The sequence below is a fragment of the Lithobates pipiens genome, unplaced genomic scaffold (genome assembly GCF_037356315.1).
Source record: "Lithobates pipiens isolate NorthernLeopardFrog02 unplaced genomic scaffold, aLitPip1_a1.2 Scaffold_28, whole genome shotgun sequence".
NCBI lineage: Eukaryota > Metazoa > Chordata > Amphibia > Anura > Ranidae > Lithobates > Lithobates pipiens.
Genome location: NW_027507789.1, coordinates 152042311 through 152064525, shown reverse-complemented (window position 1 = coordinate 152064525; position 22215 = coordinate 152042311). Strand labels below are relative to the sequence as shown.

The 22215-nt window shown below is 44.3% G+C and overlaps 1 protein-coding gene across 1 annotated transcript; it reads left to right on the top strand.

The window, feature by feature from the left end:
• Positions 1-212: 212 nt before the first annotated feature.
• On the top strand, positions 213-11834 carry RPL19 (ribosomal protein L19). The gene is made up of 5 exons (XM_077459699.1): positions 213-344; positions 442-564; positions 4144-4264; positions 10543-10653; positions 11629-11834. Exons 1-5 carry the CDS (start codon positions 239-241, stop codon positions 11753-11755), a joined length of 588 nt encoding a protein of 195 aa, XP_077315825.1. The 5' UTR covers positions 213-238; the 3' UTR covers positions 11756-11834.
• Positions 11835-22215: the final 10381 nt, after the last annotated feature.

Genomic DNA, 22215 nt, shown 5'->3' with positions numbered 1-22215 from the left:
TTGCCTCGCTTTCAATCGAACTGTCAAAACAGCAGTTGTGGAGTTGGTATCAGCTCTGCCCAGTTGTCTTTTGCTAAGCTACTCGACCACTCCTACTGTCATCTTAAGCACAGCATAAGAACATAGATGGCTAAATAGTCTTTTGAGACAACTCTGGAAGAGGAGTGAACCAATATAACCACTAACCAAATTCTTTCAGTTGTATATTTTTAAAGTTTAACTTTTATTTTTTTATAGCATGCTCAGACTTCAAAAGAGGCTTGCCTCCAGCGTGCTGCGCTGCGGCAAGAAAAAAGTATGGCTGGATCCAAACGAAACCAATGAGATTGCCAATGCCAACTCCCGTAAGTGGTCTCTCCTTCCCTTTGTGCAGTTATTGGATTCTAGGTAAGACTCCTTAATCGGGTATTTTTATTAATTTTTTTTTTTTCCACCCTCTAGGTCAGCAAATCAGGAAGCTGGTTAAGGATGGTCTGATTATCCGCAAGCCAGTAACTGTTCATTCTCGTGCTCGCTGCCGCAAGAATACTCTTGCACGTAGGAAGGGCAGACACATGGGCATTGGTAAGTTAATTAGAACCATAGTGATGAATGGCACCTGGAGTATTTTCAGTGGAGCAAATAACCTCAATGGGGGGGAGGTGTCATCTCTCCTAGATGGCACTCTGACAACATGGGAACTAATCACACGAATTATGGCTTATTTTCATTCTGTGCAGATGTTTGTCACTTCTGCATAGCAAACATTTGATACGTAGACCCTTTAATATGTGTTTAATAAACTATTTCATATCTATTACCTTGCCTCCATTAGGACATAATGCCTTGAAGGTGCCACATGCTTAAATAGTATAAACTATGTAAACGACGTGGAGTGGAACCATCAAATCACCAAAATTATAAATCAGTAATTGGGTGTACTGGTTGCCGTGGGGACATTTTGGAAACAATATACCTTTTTGTAGGCTCCAGATTTATTCTGCCACGGCTCCTTTTGTGGGATGTAAGCAAACCGTTCTTGCCCTTTGTGAACGAACATGGCTGTACCATAGATGTGTGGGTCTGCATTGTTTCTGTACCCTTATCGGCTCTGTTGGGATGGACTCTTTGGCCACATTATTTCCTGGTGGGCTGATTCTTGGGTAGACGTTTGGGCATCTTTTGTCACTATGTTTACAACCTGGGTTCCTTGGAAATGCACTCCTGTTTTAACAGCTGTAATTATTCCACCACCCTGTCGATTCCCCTGAAGACTAAGGATGCACTGAAATTTCGGCCACTGAAAATGACCCTTTCAGCAATTTGCCGAAAATGGGATGGGGCTCTGCCCCTGGTGCCGCCCATCACAGGAGTGTCCTATAGCGCAGAGGAGAGCCGCTGTCATGTCAAATAGTGTCCACTGTAAGGACAAGCAGATTCTGAAGATGAACCTGCGCCATAAGTCCTGGTTCAAGCCCCACCATCCAAGTGGACACAGTTAAAATAAAAAGAGCCGAGCGAAACGAGGCCTTGCCTGAAGTGTGACAAGCGACCCTCTAATATGTGCAGCCCTATGTCCACTTGGATGGCGGGGCTTGCACCTGGACTCACTGCGAAGGTGCCGTTCATATTCGGAGAATTTCCAACTCTCCTTGTGCTCTGTGCCCGCACAGTTCAGAGCGGACACTTTTCAATAGGCGGACTGTATCTGTCAGAACACCGCCGCCTGTTTGATTAGAGCGCCAGGAACATCACAGCTTTAATTTCAATAGCTGTGTGTTCCCCGCCACATTCTGTCACAGCCCCTCCCCCCTTGTCCGGGGAACTTTGTTAGACAGATCACCTGTCCTAGGATTGGATGGGTGATCTGTCTAAGTGTCCGGACAAGGGGGGGGGGGGGGGCTGTATGTGATGCCGCATAGTGGAACACAGCTATTGAAATAAAAACTGATGTTCCCCGGCGCTCTAATCAACCAGGCAGTGGCGGCTCTCCTCTTCCCCTGCACAGGCTGGCTGCACTACTGGGGACACATCTGTATAAATTTTAAATGAGAGAACTCAAAAGGGAAAAGAGGGATTTTTAAGGTGCATAATTATTTTAGACAAAAATGGCCCAGGGAAAAGAAAAAAACATTTTTATTATCAAATGTTAAAAACCAGCACATGACATGTGTTGGGTTAATATCTACTTATACAAAGTAACACATAACTGGTCCATATGGTAAACAGATACAGGACTGCTTGTGCTTGATTATCCCAACATGTTTCGCAGTAAGCTTCTTCAGGGGATGCACGAGCCTTCCCCCCCATCTCCACAATCCCACGCAGGTGCCCCAAACTTGTACAGCTGACGGAGTTGTCCGATGTATCCGACATGCTATTGGATTTTATATCCATCAAACTAAAAGAGCCGTGAGCAGAGGGAGGCTAGTATGCACCGCTGTGATGGCATGTTTAAATCTGGGCTTATACGGTCTCCAACAGCAATCTAAGCAATTTAGACACACTACTTGGCTATACTCACATCAACTGGTCTCGGTCTATGCCCTCTTGAGCCATTATACCCAACCGAGTGTGTGATTATGCACACCTTTTCCATCCTAAGTTTGGGGCACCTGCGTGGGGTTGTGGAGATGGGGGAAGGCTCGTGCATCCCCTGAAGAAGCTTACTGCGAAACATGTTGGGATAATCAAGCACAAGCAGTCCTGTATCTGTTTACCACATGGACCAGTTATGTGTTACTTTGTATAAGTAGATATTAACCTAACATGTCATGTGCTGGTTTTTAACATTTGATAATAAAAATATGGTTTTTATAACCCTTATGTTTTTTTCTTTTCCCTGTGCCATTTTTGTCTAAAATAATTATGCACCGTAAAAATCCCTCTTTTCCCTTTTGAGTTCTATCATTTAAAATATTGCAACTGGGATGAGGTGCCTTTTTTCTTGGTGTTGATGGAGGTTAGAATCAAAAATAACTTAATCTGTATAAATTATTATTATTTATTTTTAAATAAGTTTCGGTTTTCAGTATGTTTTGGCACCAAAAAACCCATTCAGTGCACCCCTACGGAAGACTCGCATTGTCCACAAGTTTATATGTGTTTGGGCTTGGTCACACAAGCCAGATATGCTTCATTTATTGAACATGTTCTGTGTGGTGGTTTTTAATACAGTGATCTGTGTGCATATTTTTTGGTTTCATCAACTATTGGTCTTCTCCTTCTACTTCTCCTCCTTGGACTCACTGTGCCTACAAACCCCCCTGCTCTTGCCACCCAATTTGCTTACAATTCTACAGCCCTCCATTGATCATGCACCCCCTGTACTTGCCCCATCACTGCTTTTAGAATCTACCACACCTGCAGTCTCCGTTCTCCCAGTACCTATCTTGCCTGCAAGCATCCCTTCTCTCACCAGCACTCACTATGCCTGCCCCTATATTTTATTTTTTATTTTTGCTATGCCTACACCCTCCTCTTGGCAACTACCACACCTGCAGCCCCATATTTAGCACCCATTGTGCTTGCATGCCCCCTATCTCACCGTCCATTGCAGCTTTCTTTATCTCTGCATCCACTGTGCCTGCATCTCTCCATTCTCAGCACCAACTGTGCCAGTGCTCCTCTCCACCCCATGTCTGCAGGCCCCTTCTCCAGCTTTCATCAGTGCACCTTTATTTCCCCAGCCCTACCCTCTCCTTCCTCCCAACGATCAGATTGCCTGCATGCTCACACCCTCACCCCTGCTGCTTCCACCATCTTACCTGGCTGGATCAGGCTATGGTCAGATAATTCACAAGCTGGTGCCTTTTTCTGAGATTGCATTGATAAAAGTTCCTGGTTTGTCCCAGCTGCTCAGCCTATGCCAAGCTAAATGGCCATGGTAATGGGTTCTCCATTATGTACAATATTGGGTAATCCAGATACAAATGGCAGTGATAAATTCTTGGAGCCTTGAGTACAATTAAATTTAGCATCCAACCTACTGGAGCCAACATTAACACCTGTCTGGGTCAGGTTCAAGCTTCTAAACCACTCTGGGACAATTTGCTTTTCTCTTGAGGTAGAATAGAACAGAAAACGAGCACTTTCCTAATCAGATGTGCTATTGTTATAAAATGTCTTATACAGTTTAATTGGCAAGGTTGTGTTCTTTTACAGGTAAGAGAAAGGGTACTGCTAATGCTCGTATGCCTGAGAAGCTGTCCTGGATGAGGCGAATGCGAATTCTTCGCCGTCTGCTCCGCCGTTACCGTGAGTCCAAGAAGATCGACAGGCACATGTAAGTGTATTCATTGTATGGTATTGCTATAAATTGTGGGCGTCAGAGGCATTGGGCTTTTACTCATTATAGTGATCATGTATGCACATTTGGGCTTCATTCAAAATGCTTATACTTGAAGATGAAGGGCCTTGTTTTTAATTAAGAAAAACAAACCAGTTCAATAATATTTGAAAAGTAATCCTATGAATGAAAATGTCTATCTGTGAGTTATCTGCCTCTGACCTGTTCCAACTCTTACCTGTTTGGGGTTTTTATTTAGCTTTATGAAAAAGGCCCCATGATTTATGCCTTGCATAAGCTGCCAAAAAAATTGGTAACCTCTCGCCACAGGTGTTGCAGTTAAAGCAGAGCTACACGCTCCTATTCAAATAGCCAAGGAAGCTGCCATCTTGGCTTCTATTTGATCTGCAGTAGCAATTGTGGCGAACCTGTGATCTGTTCTAACAGCCACTTAAAGTGGTTGTAAACCCTTACATATACCCATTTGAAGTGACTGGCCTCAATTGACAGAGGGGAAAAAATCCTCCTTTTGTAAGTTGTCGGTCTGCAGTCTTCTCTTTATATCCGTTCAAAGTGCAGAATTTATAAAGCTTGTCTGAGCTGTCACTAGGGAAAAAGAGGGGGGGGGATGGCTGAGATGAGACACTGCAGAGCTTTGTGAGGAGAGCTTGGAGTTGATTGGTTGGAAGGGACACATCCCCTTAACACAGGTACAGAGCTGAGATGGTCACTCACAGGCGTTGTGCTGAAGATCCTCTCCTGTTAACTTTTTTTTTTTTTTTTCTATTGGCGTCAGCAACGACTCGTGCAGAAGAATGAGGCAGCAAACAAATGACACTGCTCTGAAATGGGAAAAGTACACACTATAGAGGGGGATGCTTTGTTCATATTTTGTCCGTGGATTACAAACACTTTAAAAGCTAGACAATTCCATTGAACAAGCATCTGTGGCAGTTGTCATTTATGGCATGCCATGAATGTAATGGTTTTGTGAAATGGTTGAATCTATGGTTTTTAGGTTTGCAGTGGAATAAGAGTGGTTATTGCAAAACCTGTATTTCACTTGCTTCGGTAGTGTCTAGTCAGTTGTGTGGAGACCAGTGCAGGCGGTCCCGGGTTACAAACAAGATGGGGGGTTTGTTCTTAAAGCGGAAGTCCCACAATTTTTTTTTTTTTTTTTTTTTTTAAGTGAGCAGCTACAAATACTGCAGCTGTTGACTTTTTTAAAATATGGACACTTGTCCAGGATGCCCGTGATGTCGGCACCCAAAGCTGATCTGTTGCTCAGGTGCTGCCACCGCCATCTTTGGTGAGGGAATCGGGAAGTGAAGCTTTGCGGCTTCACAGCCTGGTTCCCTACTGCGCATGCACGAGTTGCACTGCACAATCTGGATGGTACCTGCTGTCTCCCGGGTGGGGGAAGGAAGAGGCGTAGACTCCTGTGTCCCAGAGTCTATGCCCAGAAGTGGGTGCAAATACCTGTGTCATGCCTGAGGGTTCTGATAAGCGGAGGTTCCATTTTTGTGTGAACCTCCGCATTGAATCTAAGTCGGAACAGGGTGTTTTTTTTTTTTTTTTTTTTTCTTCAGCCAAATAAGTTAACCCTTCCCTATGCTATTCAAAAAGCTTAATACCCCTGTAACATTTGTTTTGCTGTCGGTGCCCCTGTTCAGAAGATTCCACTGTACTTTCTGTCCTAATGAAAATTGGATTTTTAAAAATTTGTATTGTGGAAACAGATTGGTGACCCTTTTCTCATAACTCTCTCACAGGAGTGAATGTCCATTCCTAGGGGTGGATTTCCTCACTTCCTGTTGTCTCCTTCTGTTAACGTAGGCGTCGTTTGTAACTAGGGGACTGCCTTAATGCAGATTAGGAAGCTCAGAAATCCTTATCCATATGCTTGCTCCTGTTTGACTTAAGATCTTCACCTTGGCTACTTCTCAAGCCACTCAGCGGAAGCCAATCATTGTGTTTGGACTCTTATGTACACCAGGATCTGCCGATTGTTCAGAACACAGGCAGTCTGCCATTCTGTCAGAAGGTTGAGGTAAAGATCCGGTATATAAAGGGGACTCCACTGTAAATGCTTACAGTGCCGTCACCTTTATACTACAGTGCCCCTAGCATTCTGCTAATCACAGACATAGATCTTTGCCTTCCCCCAGTCAAAGCACCTTCCCCACAGTTGGCAGAACTTGGGCATACGTTTAACCCTTTGACTGCCCCTGATAACCTCTTCCCTGCCAGTGTCATTAGTACAGTACTGTGCATATATTTAGCACTGGTCCCCAAAAAGTGTCAAGTGTCTTTGTCCAACGCAATATTGCAGTTCTGCTGTAGGTTGCGAATCGCTGCCATTACTAGTGTAGAGAAACTTTCTGGAGCTGAAGTGGTTAAAAAAATACAGCTTTGTTTACCTGACATACCTGTAGGCCAATCTCTGCTTGTCCCAAGCCCTAAATATGGATGTAACGTGAAACCTGTTGGGTTTAGTTGGCCTTAACCACTTCAGCCCCGAAAGATTTGGCTGCTGAATGACCAGACCATTATTTGCGATATGGCACTGTGTCACTTTAATTGGCAATTGCGCGGTTGTGCAATGCTGTACCCAAACAAAATTGACTTTTTATTTTTTTTCTCCCACAAATCGAGCTTTCTCTTGGTGCCATTTGATCACCTCCTGCGGTTTTTATTTTTTTGCGCTATAAACAAAAGTAAGTTTTGAAGAAACACTTTTTGCTTTAATATCAGTTTAGGTCAATATGCATTCTACATATTTTTGGTTAAAAAAATCGTATATTGATTGGTTTGCGCAAAAGTTTTTATAGGGGATGGATCTATGGTGCTTTTTATTTTTTTTATTTTATTTTTTATTTTTTTTTTCTCTCTAGTAATGACGGCGATCAGCAATTATCTGGACTGCGATATTGTGGTGGACAAATTGGACACTTGACACGTTTGTGTGACAACTATACAGCGATCAGTGCTATAAAAATGCACTGATTACTGTGTAAATGTCATTGGCAGGGAAGGGGTTAACACTAGGGGTTGCTCAAGGTGTTAACTGTGTTCCCAGGTGTGTTCTAACTGTAGGGGGGTGGGACTGACTAGGAGAGAGATCATACTTACTATGAACACGCAATCTCTCTCCTCCCCCTTGAGGGAACTGGGATCTGTTTCCCGGTTTTCGCTCCGTCACAAGTGATTGTGGATGCCTGACAGTTCTTGCTCCTGCTGGGCACTCTAATCGTCTCTGGCTGCGTGTGCCCCTAGTGGTCAAAAGGCGAAGTGACATAAGATAATGTCGTCCCTCCCAGGGGAGCCAATGTGCTGCCGTAGAACTGCGGTGGCTGTTCAGGAAGGGATTAAAGCAGATCTTCACTGCATCTGTCTGAACACCAAAAACGCTATTTCATTTAGTATTCAAAACTCTCCCATGCATCCACGTCTCTCCGCTTTATGCTGTTGAGAAATCACTTTGACAAACGCCCCCTGGCATTTCTGGCAGTGGCCATCTTGAGCAAGACCAAATGATTCATGTAGCATTTGCTTCCTGGAATCCATCTGCCTTTAGCTCAAGCTGCTTGTGTGCTTAGCTGAGAACCTTTTGTCTCCTGGAGATTCTTGGGATGTATGACATTTGCCTATACAAGAAACCAGCAAGTAACGTGTGTGTGTGTGTGTGTGTGTGTAATTAAAAATATACTTTCCTCGATTTACTAATTCTAGCATCCTTAGGACAAATATTTGGGAGAGAAGTTCTTCTGTATACGCACTGAATTATCTACTGATATGCCAAAATGTCTCACGAGTTAATGGTCTCTCAGTTTGCATGTTTTTTTGTGTTTTGCTGCATTTGACACTGTTCCCTTCACAATTTAAAGTGGAACGTTGGCCTTTTTGTATAGTGTATGGTGAGCTTTACATACTTTCAAGGACGCAATTCTGTTTTCAATACACTGCCTGCATGTGAGTACTGAGGTCGGTGCAATCTTCAGGAGGGTGTGTGCTAATTGAGGTCAGTTTGTGAATTACTTCCATTGTCTTTAAAAGTTATGTTGTAAATCTATATACTAGGAAGCCATGAACTTTCTTTCTATGGAACGAGCTGGAGGCTGAGGTTTATGCCGGTCCTAAAATGCATAGAAAGCTTTTTCTTTTCTGCAACACAAGTACATTAAAGGGCAAGTTCAGCTTTACAGAAAAATCTGTAAGGTGAACTTGCGCCGTTTATGGTGCCAAGAATGCACTGTTCTGCATGTAAAGAAAAAAGTACCTGCATCTTTTCAAAAAATAAATTTCAGGAAACACGAGATGCAAACAGGACCCATAGGAAATGTTAATTCACATGTAGTGCATTCTGCAGATCTGTAAATTCTCTAGCCAGACAATTTAAGGATGTATTAGCTGTCTACTTATTTTCTGATTAGAAAGAACATGGACCTCCTTATCTTCACCCTCTTTCATAGCAATAACCCCTGTTGACCTGCTCAGACACCCATTCAAATTTCCCCTGCACGCTCTTGGTGAAGTTTTTCTCAAGATACCACAACAATTCCAAGTTATATGGCATGTTTAGAGGGGGAAATTCCACAGTGGATCCCCCTTCACACCCTGATCTCTGCAAACAATTGGAGGAAATATTTAATCCTTGGGCACAACCTTTTATTGTCCTGATACTTTGAAAAGAGCTATAAAATAGTGTGGTATGAAATGCCAGTAAATTTACATTGCATTTTTTTTCCTTCCATCCCCAATGATTGTTAGAGATGTCACTTGATATCTGTTTTTGGAAGGAAGTATTTACTTCTTGCAATTTTGTGTATATCTAATATCCAAGTCTCATCTGTGGTCTTCTTACTGTCGCTTTATCCTGGGTTCATGTCCCAAATTAAGAAGTCATCCTGAGACATTGCCGGTCGGTCTGTATTGCCATTACCTTTGGTTTGTCTTATCTCTACTTGAATCCTAGCCACCTTTTTTGAGTGCTTCTAAAATCTCTGGAATGTCAGAATTCCCAAAACCTTCAAGTTGGCTGTGTCTGTATTTTTCTCATATTCTCTTCCTTCCCTTGTGTTACCTGAGTTGCTGGTTTCCCAATGCTACAGCCTCCCCTCATCTTGAAAAGGCTTTCTAACAGTTTAAAAAGTTACACTTCTGGCACATGCTGGAAATGTAACTCGCATTGGTTGTGCTCTCAACCAAACTGTCAAACCATCCAATGGCCATTGTCATAACTGATCATATGCAGCATTGTGGCAGTTGAAGGTTAAACAGAGGCAAAGATGGCAGCTTCCTTGGCTGAAAAAAGGAGGGTTTAGTTAAGATGTACTACTTATATTAAAGTGGAACTAAACCCATTGTTTTAACGGTTTCAAAAGTTTTATGTTCAAGCCGTGCTGGAAATGTAACTCACATTTGCTTGTTGAGCAAACTGTCAAACCATCAAAGGGCTGGAGTCCTAACTGATCACATGTGCAGCATCATGGCAGTTGAAGGTCAAACCTGCTAATATGGCAGCTTCCTTGGCTGTAAGACCCCTTTCATACCGAGGGCGTTTTTCAGGCGCTATGGCATCTAAAGCACCTGCAATCAGCCCTCACAGCTGCACCATTGTCTCCGTGTGAAAGCCCGAGGGTTTACTTCCATTTTAATGGCTTAGTTTTTCTCTTCTGTACAGTAGGGTCACTTCTATGTTTTCATTACATTGCAACTTTTTACATTTTTTTTGAATAGCTATTTGATTTAAAAAGACACATTTGTGAACAGAACTTCAATCAACAGGTATTTTTATTTTTCACATATTGGTGTGGATACTTTCTATTGTAACTGGGTCTTGTCAATAACTTGACAATTTTGTGGTTCCCCTGCCGCTCTATCCCTCTTGGCACCTAGAAGACACTGGGGAGCTTGAGACGCATGGTGATGCAGGAAGGGGAGCACTTTCTTAGAATATAGAAGTGATTTGGGAGGAGTTGCAGTTGCCTAAATCACTTTTACACGAAATCCAGTCAGAAGGAAAAAAAACTTGCAATGGAGTGCGGTGCCACTGCCAGTGAATTCCTTTATTGGTGTCGGTAAAACAATATCAAGTAATCCTAATTGGACTTTTGCAAATGTTAATACTGCAGATGAGTGTATGAAAAACCAACTTTATAAAATACCCTGGTGTATTGGAGTATGTACATTAGATCCATTTAACATGGTTGAGGCATTACCTTGTTTTCAGTTGCTTAGTTTGTGTTTTTATTTTTATTTTTTTCTTCTATTAGGTACCACAGCCTGTACCTGAAAGTCAAGGGTAATGTGTTTAAGAACAAGCGTATTCTCATGGAGCACATCCACAAACTTAAGGCAGACAAGGCTCGCAAGAAGCTGTTGGCGTAAGTACCTGGCCTATGTGCACTTTATTGATGTCCTGCTCTGCTAGTAGGCTTGGTTCCCTCTACCTGCATACAATATTGGACTAGTCACGGCAAGTACATGTTGACTTCAGCAGACCTTATCAGGAGCCATGCTGATTGGTACCAATCCCCATTTTGCCTGGGCAGCCTTTCCTGACTGTCTACACAGAAGAAGTAGAGCATGCAGGAGTTTGTGCTGGCCATTCTAAAATGGAATGTAGATTTTCTCTGCACAGGGTATCGTGCAAGGTACTGTTTGAGTATTTACAAAAATGTTTATTTTGGAAAGGGTACCTGCCACTGCCCTCCAAAAAGGGCTTAGTTTTTTTTTTTAGTTTTTTTCCCCTCTCCATCTTGTCATGTTGCCACCTAACCTCTTCACCTTGTTCAGTGCACTTATGCAAGGTGTTTTGTGAATGGTGCCAAGCAAGCGAACAGTAATGGAGGAGAAATCTTCCAATGGGCACAATTCTAGTGACAACCAGGGATTCCATAACTTTTTGAGAGGGATTTTTCTTTTTCTTCTGTATTGGCTGTGGGACTGAAGAGAAATCTCCCTAATGGGATACTGATTGCAAGGAACCTTTATCTAAAATGAGGCATTTTGTCCTTACAATACACTAGACACCTAAAGGCTTAACTAGTACACATGGGCTGAATGTCAGCCGGTTCAATAAAAACTGGCCAACGTTTTGGCTGTGTACAATAACCAGTTCTGAAGTCAGACGGACGGAGGGTCCTGAAAAGTTTGACTGACTGGCTCCCAATTGTGCTCTCAGCCAATGGCTGAGAGCACTGACCAGTTTTCTGGTGGGGGGAGCTCAGCAGTAAAGGGGGGGGGGGGGGGGGAGTGTGTCTAGCAGGTCACATTGACTATTGTGGTTAAATTATTCTTAAATGTTTAACTAGAAAGTTGTTCTGCGGTCTTCTCACATATGCTCTTTGTCTCTACAGTGACCAGGCAGAAGCTCGCAGATCCAAGACAAAGGAGGCAAGGAAGCGCCGCGAAGAAAGACTTCAGGCCAAGAAAGAGGAAATAATCAAGACCCTCTCAAAGGAAGAGGAATCCAGCAAAAAATAAAGCCCTGAATTATATCTAGTTTATATATAGAGTACTGCTCTGTGCTCCAATAAATTTCCTCTCCCCTCCAGTGAGTCAACAGGAGTCATTTTTACTGATCTATTCAAACGTATTGCTTTATTTTCTCGCTTTTTTTCCCCTGTAACACCCTGAGTAGCAGTGTTTGTTCCTCCTATCATCTTAGGTTTTGTAGTCTTCACATATCCTACATAGTCTTTCTAGTAACATATAGAGCTTTCATTTGGTAGCAGATTTGGATACATACAATATTATTATTTTTCTTGCCCATTGAACTTGAAATTTCTTAGATTTTAGGAGAAATGTGCACTGTCAAGCTGCTCTGAAACCCTGTAGGAAGCTGGTCCAGAGGCAACACTGTTGCTAAGACTAATATCTGCATTGGTGAACAGCCTGTGGCTACTTTGTACCTGATGACCTTTTATACATATCCTGAATGTTGAGTTCCTTCTCTGGAAGACCAAAGCTACTTGCTACTTCCAGTCTTTGGTGATTTTGACAAACAAGGGAACGCGTTTTTATTCCCCCCTAGAAGAGACTTCCTCTTGGCACAGTAATGGGGAATTACTAAAACTTGTGCAGCTGTGCATGGTAGCCAATATGCTCCAAATTCAGCTTGTTCAATTAAGTTTTGACCTTAAGAGCCTGTTCACACAGAAGCGACTTGTCAGGCGACTTAGCCGCCTGACAAGTTGCGTCCTGCTCTGTGCAATGGAACTGTTCTAATATGAGCGGCTCATGTCGCTCCGACTTAGAAAAAGGTTCCTGTACAACTTTTGGGGTGACTTGCATTGACTTCTATACAGAAGTCGTTTTGCAAGTCGCCGCAGTGGTCGCGTCCAGGTTGCCTGAGGCAGTTGCTCTGCCTTGGTGTGAGGACCTTAAACCTGGAAGCTGATTGCTATATGGCATTGCACCAGATATTTCACTTTCCAGTTTTAGTAAATAACCCCACAGTCTGGACTCTGCTGTCATTGAAACAAAGCTTCAAATTATTGTAAATGATCACCTTTTAAAACGCTCAGTTTGATTTTGAAATGAAAGGCAAAACATTTGTTTAATATTAAAGATGATATATAAATTCTCCCCCACCTCATTTTTTAATTGTGATAACATTCCCTCTGTTCTTTTTTTTTTTTTTTTTTTTTTTTTTTAATTTAATTGTTTTTTATTGAAAAAAAGAATTTCACTTATACATACATAAATAAAACATGGTTTTACATACATAGAGGGAGTATACATGTCAGCCAAAAATACTGAGTTTTTCTTCCAAAGAAACTGCTTAACACCAATGACGTAGTCATATCTATCCCTCTAATTATCGCTAGCGCCCCTATAGGGCTAACCCCTCCTCCCCCCCCCCCCCCCCCATACCCCTGTTCTTCGAACACACGCTGCTAAATCCAGGCAAGCTTATCTGGACAGCCGATAACAAAGTGGCGAATCCATTCAGGGACAGAAATAAGGAGCTTCCAGTAGACTCCCAGGCCGCCCCGGGCCTGAAACCAATAGGTGCACTCTAAGTCCCATCCTCCCCTATCTCGTCTAGAGGGAAGCCGATGTCCCTCAACCATGGATTCCATAGCAGCTTGAATTTTTTAAAGTTATTTTGTCTAATATACATTGCCCGTTCGCACCAAATTATAGAATTGATGGCATTTATCCATGCTTGCAGTGCTGGAGGATTCTTTGCCTGCCAATTCATCGCAATTAAGCGTCTGGCCTGATACAGGCATCTTAATATAGATGTTTTTATTGCAGCAGAGATTCCACCCCTTTCCATAATCCCTAATAGGCAAGTCCTAGCTTCAGGTTCTAAGGTGGTATTAAAAATTCTATTTATTCTGTGCACAATTTCTATCCAGTACCTATACAGTTTTGGGCACTTCCATACCATATGGAGCAGGTCTCCTGATGCTCTACATCTAGGGCACTCCCCGTTGGACCTATTGCTTATCCTCCGCATTTTTTTGGGGGTATAGTATGCCCTATATAAAAAAAAAGCTTATGGGACATACGCTGCGATGGGGAGATAGACACCAAATTCCCCTGTGCTAGGATCTCGTCCCATTGTTCCTGCTTAATTGGTCCCAGATCTTCCTCCCATCCCCTCCTGCTCTTGTCCGGTCCTTCCCCATTCAAGACTTCATCCCTAAGTTTTTTGTATACAGGCTAGAGATCTGGCCCTTTGTTTGTCCTTGCTCAAGAAATCTGTAACAAGGGGTTCTTTGTCCTCTCGATAGTAAGTGTGCCAAACTGTGAATGTATCCCATGCCTCACTTGCAAATATATATAAAATGTTTTATTGGAAATGTCGTATTCCTGGCGGAGGTCTTCGAAAGATTTCATAGTGTTCCCCTGGTAGAGATGCACCAGTCTTCTAATCCCCCTCCTCTCCCACTCCTGGGACCGGGCTATACAGTTTAGTTCAGCCAGTTCTCCGTTGTTCCATAGGGGGGTATACTCAGCTAAGCACCTCTTGGCCTATGGGGGGGGTAACTATCTGCCATACTTTCCTCGCCAAGGTGTTGGTGGGGCATTTACAAACGAATGAATTAGCCTCCAGAACTTCAACTAGAGTTCTATGATATGCCTTATTAATCATCAATTTATGACTTGGACAGCCACCCTCTTCCAGTCCAGCCCCAGTCAAATGCTGGAGCTGGGCTGATAGAAAGTATGTTCTTAAATGTGGCAGCGCTACTCCTCCCTTTTCCACCGGGAGCTGCAGCGTCCGCAGCCGAATCCGAGGCTGTCTCTTTTTTCCATATTAATTCTCTAATTAATCCTTCCAGTCTGTTAAACCATTTCTGGTTGATCCAGACCGGGGAATTGTGGAGGATATATAGGATCTGTGGCTGCCAAATCATTTTTACTAAATTACAACGCCCCGCCACCGACAGGGGGAGGCGACACCAGCTATTAACCTTCTGTTTCAGCTTTGCCAATAATGGTACCAGATTCTCCTCAACATACTGGTCTATCTCTCTGGAAATCCAGACACCCAAGTATTTCAGCTTAGGTACCACTTCTAGTCCCTCAACTATAGACGATGTTTGGTCTTCAAGCTCCGATAGTGGCATAAGGGCTGATTTACTCCAATTGATAACCAAACCTGATTGCTGCCCAAATTCGTCCATCAGCCGTACTACCCTATTCAAAGTGGAGCGCGCATCGTCAAGAAAAAACAAGACGTCGTCTGCAAACAAAACCAGCTTCTCCTCCAGTCCGTGCCGGAATCCCCAGATGTCTGAGCGTGTTCTCGCCATCACAGCCAGGGGTTCCATAGCTAGCACGAATAGGAGGGGAGACAGCAGGCATCCCTGTCTCGTACCTCTTTCTAGATAGAACACTTCAGAAAATAGGGTCCCCATTTTAATCTTGGCCCTGGGTCCCCTATATAGTAGTTTTACCCACCGGATGAATTGGGGGCCAAAGCCGAAACGTTCTAATACACTCCAAAGATAGTCCCACTCCAGACTGTCGAAAGCCTTGGCGGCATCCAACGCTAGTATGGCACCTGGGTTATCACTATCTCTAGGTATTTGTAAGTTTAGAAAAACCCTTCTAATATTAGTGTTAGTTGTTCTGCCTGGGACAAACCCAGACTGGTCTGGATGTATTAATTTATGTATACAACTATTTAAACAAATTGCTAGGGCCTTGGCTAGGATTTTTATATCTGAGCATAGCAGAGATATCGGCCGGTAAGACGAGACCTCATGTTGGTCCTTCCCCTCTTTAAGGATTAAAGTGATATTAGCCTCGCTCATTGAAGCGGGGAGTTCCCCCGCCTCTAGTGCGTAGTTTAACGTTTCCAGTAGTGCCGGGATCAGCTGTTCGCTGTATTGCTTATAAATTTCCACTGGAAGGCCATCGGGACCAGGAGATTTACAATTGGGCATTCTATTCATTGCGCCTTTTAATTCTTCCAAAGTGAGTGGTAGATCTAAATTCAATTTATCCTGGTCTGAAAGCACGGGAATACCTGTTTGCTGCAAGAAGTTAGTGTCCAGAGCCTCCCATCCCTGTGTGTTTGATTTATATAAGGTTCTGTAATACTCGCCCAGCACCTTCATAACCTCGGAGGGCCTAGAGACAAGGTCACCCTTCTGTGTTTTTATTGCCTGTATTCCTGTGGGGGAGCTATTAGTGCGAGTCAATAAAGAAAGAGCTCGACCCACCTTCTCCCCTTCGCCAAAATAATATTGGCGTTGGAAAATGCGTTGATTTTCTACCCTTTTTAGAAGTGCCATTTTATATATCTGTTGGCTATCCTCCCAAATCTGTTGTTTCCCTGGCGATGGATCCTCCACGAACTCTCTCTCAGCCTGAATAACGTCATTTCGGATTTTCCCCTCTTGGTCTCGGGATTCCCGTTTTGTCCTTGCAATATTCTGTATAAGTATTCCTCTAAGAAAGGCTTTTAGGGAATCCCAAACCACTCCAGATGGGTGTGAGTGAGCAGGAGTGCGAGCGTGTCCGAGCTCCTAGCCTCCGCCCTGCGATGCGAGGAACGTAGCTCGCTGGTGGATACAGCTGCCGCTCCCCGGCCCCCACTATCGCAGCTCCGCAACGGACGATTGACTTAACGGTTGACTTAAAGCGTGCGTTATCACGACGGCTGCACAGCACGGACGGAGATCATTGGAAGAACCCGAGGAGGATTCCGCGCTAGGTTTCGCTACCGCGGGAGCCCGGTCGGAGATCCGAGGATATTCGAAAAGCTTACAACGCCACACGTGGGCACGCGGAGAGAGCACTACGATCGCCTCGGACGAGCAAATCTCCCGGAGACATCCGCCAGCTCCATGGATGAAAGAACTTTGGTTGCAGTGTGGTGAGAAACGCTATATAATTTAGCGGGATGAAAGTTAAGAACCTGTGTAGTAGAGACTTGGTTACTTCTTAATGTTTGCCTCTCCCTATCTGCTTTACTTCTGATAATCGCTGGCTGAAGCAAGTCTACCCCATAAATGTAAATACAATTAATCTAGGATTCAGGTGCTGTGCGCTTGGTGAATTGACTGGCCCCCCTTCAAGGTCCTTTTGCTGAAAAACCGGGCCTTCTTGTTGGGAGAATTGATTTAGCGATACAAGCTGCTTTATTACTACCTCCCGCCGGCTTGGTGACTCCTTTACGTGGACTTTACCATGCTTAGCAAAAGAGCGATAGAAGATACATCCCATGGAGAGGGAAATCAAAAAACACGTGCTGCCAAAGAAAAGCTAAATCAAGCCTCTGCGGCTTTGAAACTCGAGCGCTTTGCTCATGCAACCTCTCCAGGCAGGAAAGTTCAACATCACCCACCAGGTCAATTTAAAATGCAGGGGCCAGTGGGGGACAGAAGGAGTGCAGGTCGCCCCTCACTGGATCCTGGTACCCCACTGCCGGGAGGTGGGGTAGGTGAGCCATCCCAGGAGGACAGTAGCACGGCCCAAAAACCTGGGGGGGGTGGGGAACCGACTTTACGAGAGATACTGCTGGCGGTTAATGACTGTAAGAATTCTATTTCTTGGCTGGACAGTCAACTGAGTAATATCCAAAATGAACTGCACGTTATGAGTCAACAATTAAGCAATACTATCGACAGAATAGACGCCCTAGAGGGAAGATTAAGCACGGTGGAAGATGAATTATCTCCCTTCCAGGAAAAAATAGCCACTCTTCAGAAATAAATTGTCGCCAATTTATTTCTGAAGAGTGGCTATTTTTTCCTGGAAGGGAGATAATTCATCTTCCACCGTGCTTAATCTTCCCTCTAGGGCGTCTATTCTGTCGATAGTATTGCTTAATTGTTGACTCATAACGTGCAGTTCATTTTGGATATTACTCAGTTGACTGTCCAGCCCAGAAATAGAATTCTTACAGTCATTAACCGCCAGCAGTATCTCTCGTAAAGTCGGTTCCCCACCCCCCCCAGGTTTTTGGGCCGTGCTACTGTCCTCCTGGGATGGCTCACCTACCCCACCTCCCGGCAGTGGGGTACCAGGATCCAGTGAGGGGCGACCTGCACTCCTTCTGTCCCCCACTGGCCCCTGCATTTTAAATTGACCTGGTGGGTGATGTTGAACTTTCCTGCCTGGAGAGGTTGCATGAGCAAAGCGCTCGAGTTTCAAAGCCGCAGAGGCTTGATTTAGCTTTTCTTTGGCAGCACGTGTTTTTTGATTTCCCTCTCCATGGGATGTATCTTCTATCGCTCTTTTGCTAAGCATGGTAAAGTCCACGTAAAGGAGTCACCAAGCCGGCGGGAGGTAGTAATAAAGCAGCTTGTATCGCTAAATCAATTCTCCCAACAAGAAGGCCCGGTTTTTCAGCAAAAGGACCTTGAAGGGGGGCCAGTCAATTCACCAAGCGCACAGCACCTGAATCCTAGATTAATTGTATTTACATTTATGGGGTAGACTTGCTTCAGCCAGCGATTATCAGAAGTAAAGCAGATAGGGAGAGGCAAACATTAAGAAGTAACCAAGTCTCTACTACACAGGTTCTTAACTTTCATCCCGCTAAATTATATAGCGTTTCTCACCACACTGCAACCAAAGTTCTTTCATCCATGGAGCTGGCGGATGTCTCCGGGAGATTTGCTCGTCCGAGGCGATCGTAGTGCTCTCTCCGCGTGCCCACGTGTGGCGTTGTAAGCTTTTCGAATATCCTCGGATCTCCGACCGGGCTCCCGCGGTAGCGAAACCTAGCGCGGAATCCTCCTCGGGTTCTTCCAATGATCTCCGTCCGTGCTGTGCAGCCGTCGTGATAACGCACGCTTTAAGTCAACCGTTAAGTCAATCGTCCGTTGCGGAGCTGCGATAGTGGGGGCCGGGGAGCGGCAGCTGTATCCACCAGCGAGCTACGTTCCTCGCATCGCAGGGCGGAGGCTAGGAGCTCGGACACGCTCGCACTCCTGCTCACTCACACCCATCTGGAGTGGTTTGGGATTCCCTAAAAGCCTTTCTTAGAGGAATACTTATACAGAATATTGCAAGGACAAAACGGGAATCCCGAGACCAAGAGGGGAAAATCCGAAATGACGTTATTCAGGCTGAGAGAGAGTTCGTGGAGGATCCATCGCCGGGGAAACAACAGATTTGGGAGGATAGCCAACAGATATATAAAATGGCACTTCTAAAAAGGGTAGAAAATCAACGCATTTTCCAACGCCAATATTATTTTGGCGAAGGGGAGAAGGTGGGTCGAGCTCTTTCTTTATTGACTCGCACTAATAGCTCCCCCACAGGAATACAGGCAATAAAAACACAGAAGGGTGACCTTGTCTCTAGGCCCTCCGAGGTTATGAAGGTGCTGGGCGAGTATTACAGAACCTTATATAAATCAAACACACAGGGATGGGAGGCTCTGGACACTAACTTCTTGCAGCAAACAGGTATTCCCGTGCTTTCAGACCAGGATAAATTGAATTTAGATCTACCACTCACTTTGGAAGAATTAAAAGGCGCAATGAATAGAATGCCCAATTGTAAATCTCCTGGTCCCGATGGCCTTCCAGTGGAAATTTATAAGCAATACAGCGAACAGCTGATCCCGGCACTACTGGAAACGTTAAACTACGCACTAGAGGCGGGGGAACTCCCCGCTTCAATGAGCGAGGCTAATATCACTTTAATCCTTAAAGAGGGGAAGGACCAACATGAGGTCTCGTCTTACCGGCCGATATCTCTGCTATGCTCAGATATAAAAATCCTAGCCAAGGCCCTAGCAATTTGTTTAAATAGTTGTATACATAAATTAATACATCCAGACCAGTCTGGGTTTGTCCCAGGCAGAACAACTAACACTAATATTAGAAGGGTTTTTCTAAACTTACAAATACCTAGAGATAGTGATAACCCAGGTGCCATACTAGCGTTGGATGCCGCCAAGGCTTTCGACAGTCTGGAGTGGGACTATCTTTGGAGTGTATTAGAACGTTTCGGCTTTGGCCCCCAATTCATCCGGTGGGTAAAACTACTATATAGGGGACCCAGGGCCAAGATTAAAATGGGGACCCTATTTTCTGAAGTGTTCTATCTAGAAAGAGGTACGAGACAGGGATGCCCGCTGTCTCCCCTCCTATTCGTGCTAGCTATGGAACCCCTGGCTGTGATGGCGAGAACACGCTCAGACATCCGGGGATTCCGGCGCGGACTGGAGGAGGAGAAGCTGGCTTTGTTTGCAGACGACGTCTTGTTTTTTCTTGACGATGCGCGCTCCACTTTGAATAGGGTAGTACGGCTGATGGACGAATTTGGGCAGCAATCAGGTTTGGTTATCAATTGGAGTAAATCAGCCCTTATGCCACTATCGGAGCTTGAAGACCAAGCATCGTCTATAGTTGAGGGACTAGAAGTGGTACCTAAGCTGAAATACTTGGGTGTCTGGATTTCCAGAGAGATAGACCAGTATGTTGAGGAGAATCTAGTACCATTATTGGCAAAGCTGAAACAGAAGGTTAATAGCTGGTGTCGCCTCCCCCTGTCGGTGGCGGGGCGTTGTAATTTAGTAAAAATGATTTGGCAGCCACAGATCCTATATATCCTCCACAATTCCCCGGTCTGGATCAACCAGAAATGGTTTAACAGACTGGAAGGATTAATTAGAGAATTAATATGGAAAAAGCGACAGCCTCGGATTCGGCTGCGGACGCTGCAGCTCCCGGTGGAAAAGGGAGGAGTAGCGCTGCCACATTTAAGAACATACTTTCTATCAGCCCAGCTCCAGCATTTGACTGGGGCTGGACTGGAAGAGGGTGGCTGTCCAAATCATAAATTGATGATTAATAAGGCATATCATAGAACTCTAGTTGAAGTTCTGGAGGTTAATTCATTCGTTTGTAAATGCCCCACCAACACCTTGGCGAGGAAAGTATGGCAGATAGCTAAGCACCTCTTGGCCTATGGGGGGGTAACTGAGTATACCCCCCTATGGAACAACGGAGAACTGGCTGAACTAAACTGTATAGCCCGGTCCCAGGAGGGGGATTAGAAGACTGGTGCATCTCTACCAGGGGAACACTATGAAATCTTTCGAAGACCTCCGCCAGGAATACGACATTTCCAATAAAACATTTTATATATATTTGCAAGTGAGGCATGGGATACATTCACAGTTTGGCACACTTACTATCGAGAGGACAAAGAACCCCTTGTTACAGAGATTTCTTGAGCAAGGACAAACAAAGGGCCAGATCTCTAGCCTGTATACAAAACTTAGGGATGAAGTCTTGAATGGGGAAGGACCGGACAAGAGCAGGAGGGGATGGGAGGAAGATCTGGGACCAATTAAGCAGGAACAATGGGACGAGATCCTAGCACAGGGGAATTTGGTGTCTATCTCCCCATCGCAGCGTATGTCCCATAAGCTTTTTTTATATAGGGCATACTATACCCCCAAAAAAATGCGGAGGATAAGCAATAGGTCCAACGGGGAGTGCCCTAGATGTAGAGCATCAGGAGACCTGCTCCATATGGTATGGAAGTGCCCAAAACTGTATAGGTACTGGATAGAAATTGTGCACAGAATAAATAGAATTTTTAATACCACCTTAGAACCTGAAGCTAGGACTTGCCTATTACGGATTATGGAAAGGGGTGGAATCTCTGCTGCAACAAAAACATCTATATTAAGATGCCTATATCAGGCCAGACGCTTAATTGCGATGAATTGGCAGGCAAAGAATCCTCCAGCACTGCAAGCATGGATAAATGCCATCAATTCTATAATTTGGTGCGAATGGGCAATGTATATTAGACAAAATAACCTTAAAAAATTCAAGCTGCTATGGAATCCATGGTTGAGGGACATCGGCTTCCCTCTAGACGAGATAGGGAAGGATGGGACTTAGAGTGCACCTATCGGTTTCAGGCCCGGGGCGGCCTGGGAGTCTACTGGAAGCTCCTTATTTCTGTCCCTGAATGGATTCGCCACTTTGTTATCGGCTGTCCAGATAAGCTTGCCTGGATTTAGCAACGTGTGTTAGAAGAACAGGGGTATGGGGGGGAGGAGGGGTTAGCCCTATAGGGGCGCTAGCGATAATTAGAGGGATAGATATGACTACGTCATTGGTGTTAAGCAGTTTCTTTGGAAGAAAAACTCAGTATTTTTGGCTGACATGTATACTCCCTCTATGTATGTAAAACCATGTTTTATTTATGTATGTATAAGTGAAATTCTTTTTTTCAATAAAAAACAATTAAATTAAAAAAAAAGACAGGAGGAATACATTGAGGCTTATGGCCCAAAATCAAACACACAGCAAACCCACCCTTCCTCACCTTCCCCCCAAATACACACACACAGCAAACCCAAAATCCTGCACATACTCTCCCCAAATCCACACCCCAACTTCTCAATTCCAAACATAACACAAGTATAGATCTGGAAAGGTCCTACCTTTCGAAGAGGATCAACTTCTTCCTTGCTTGTGCAGAGAAGATTCTTCTAGATC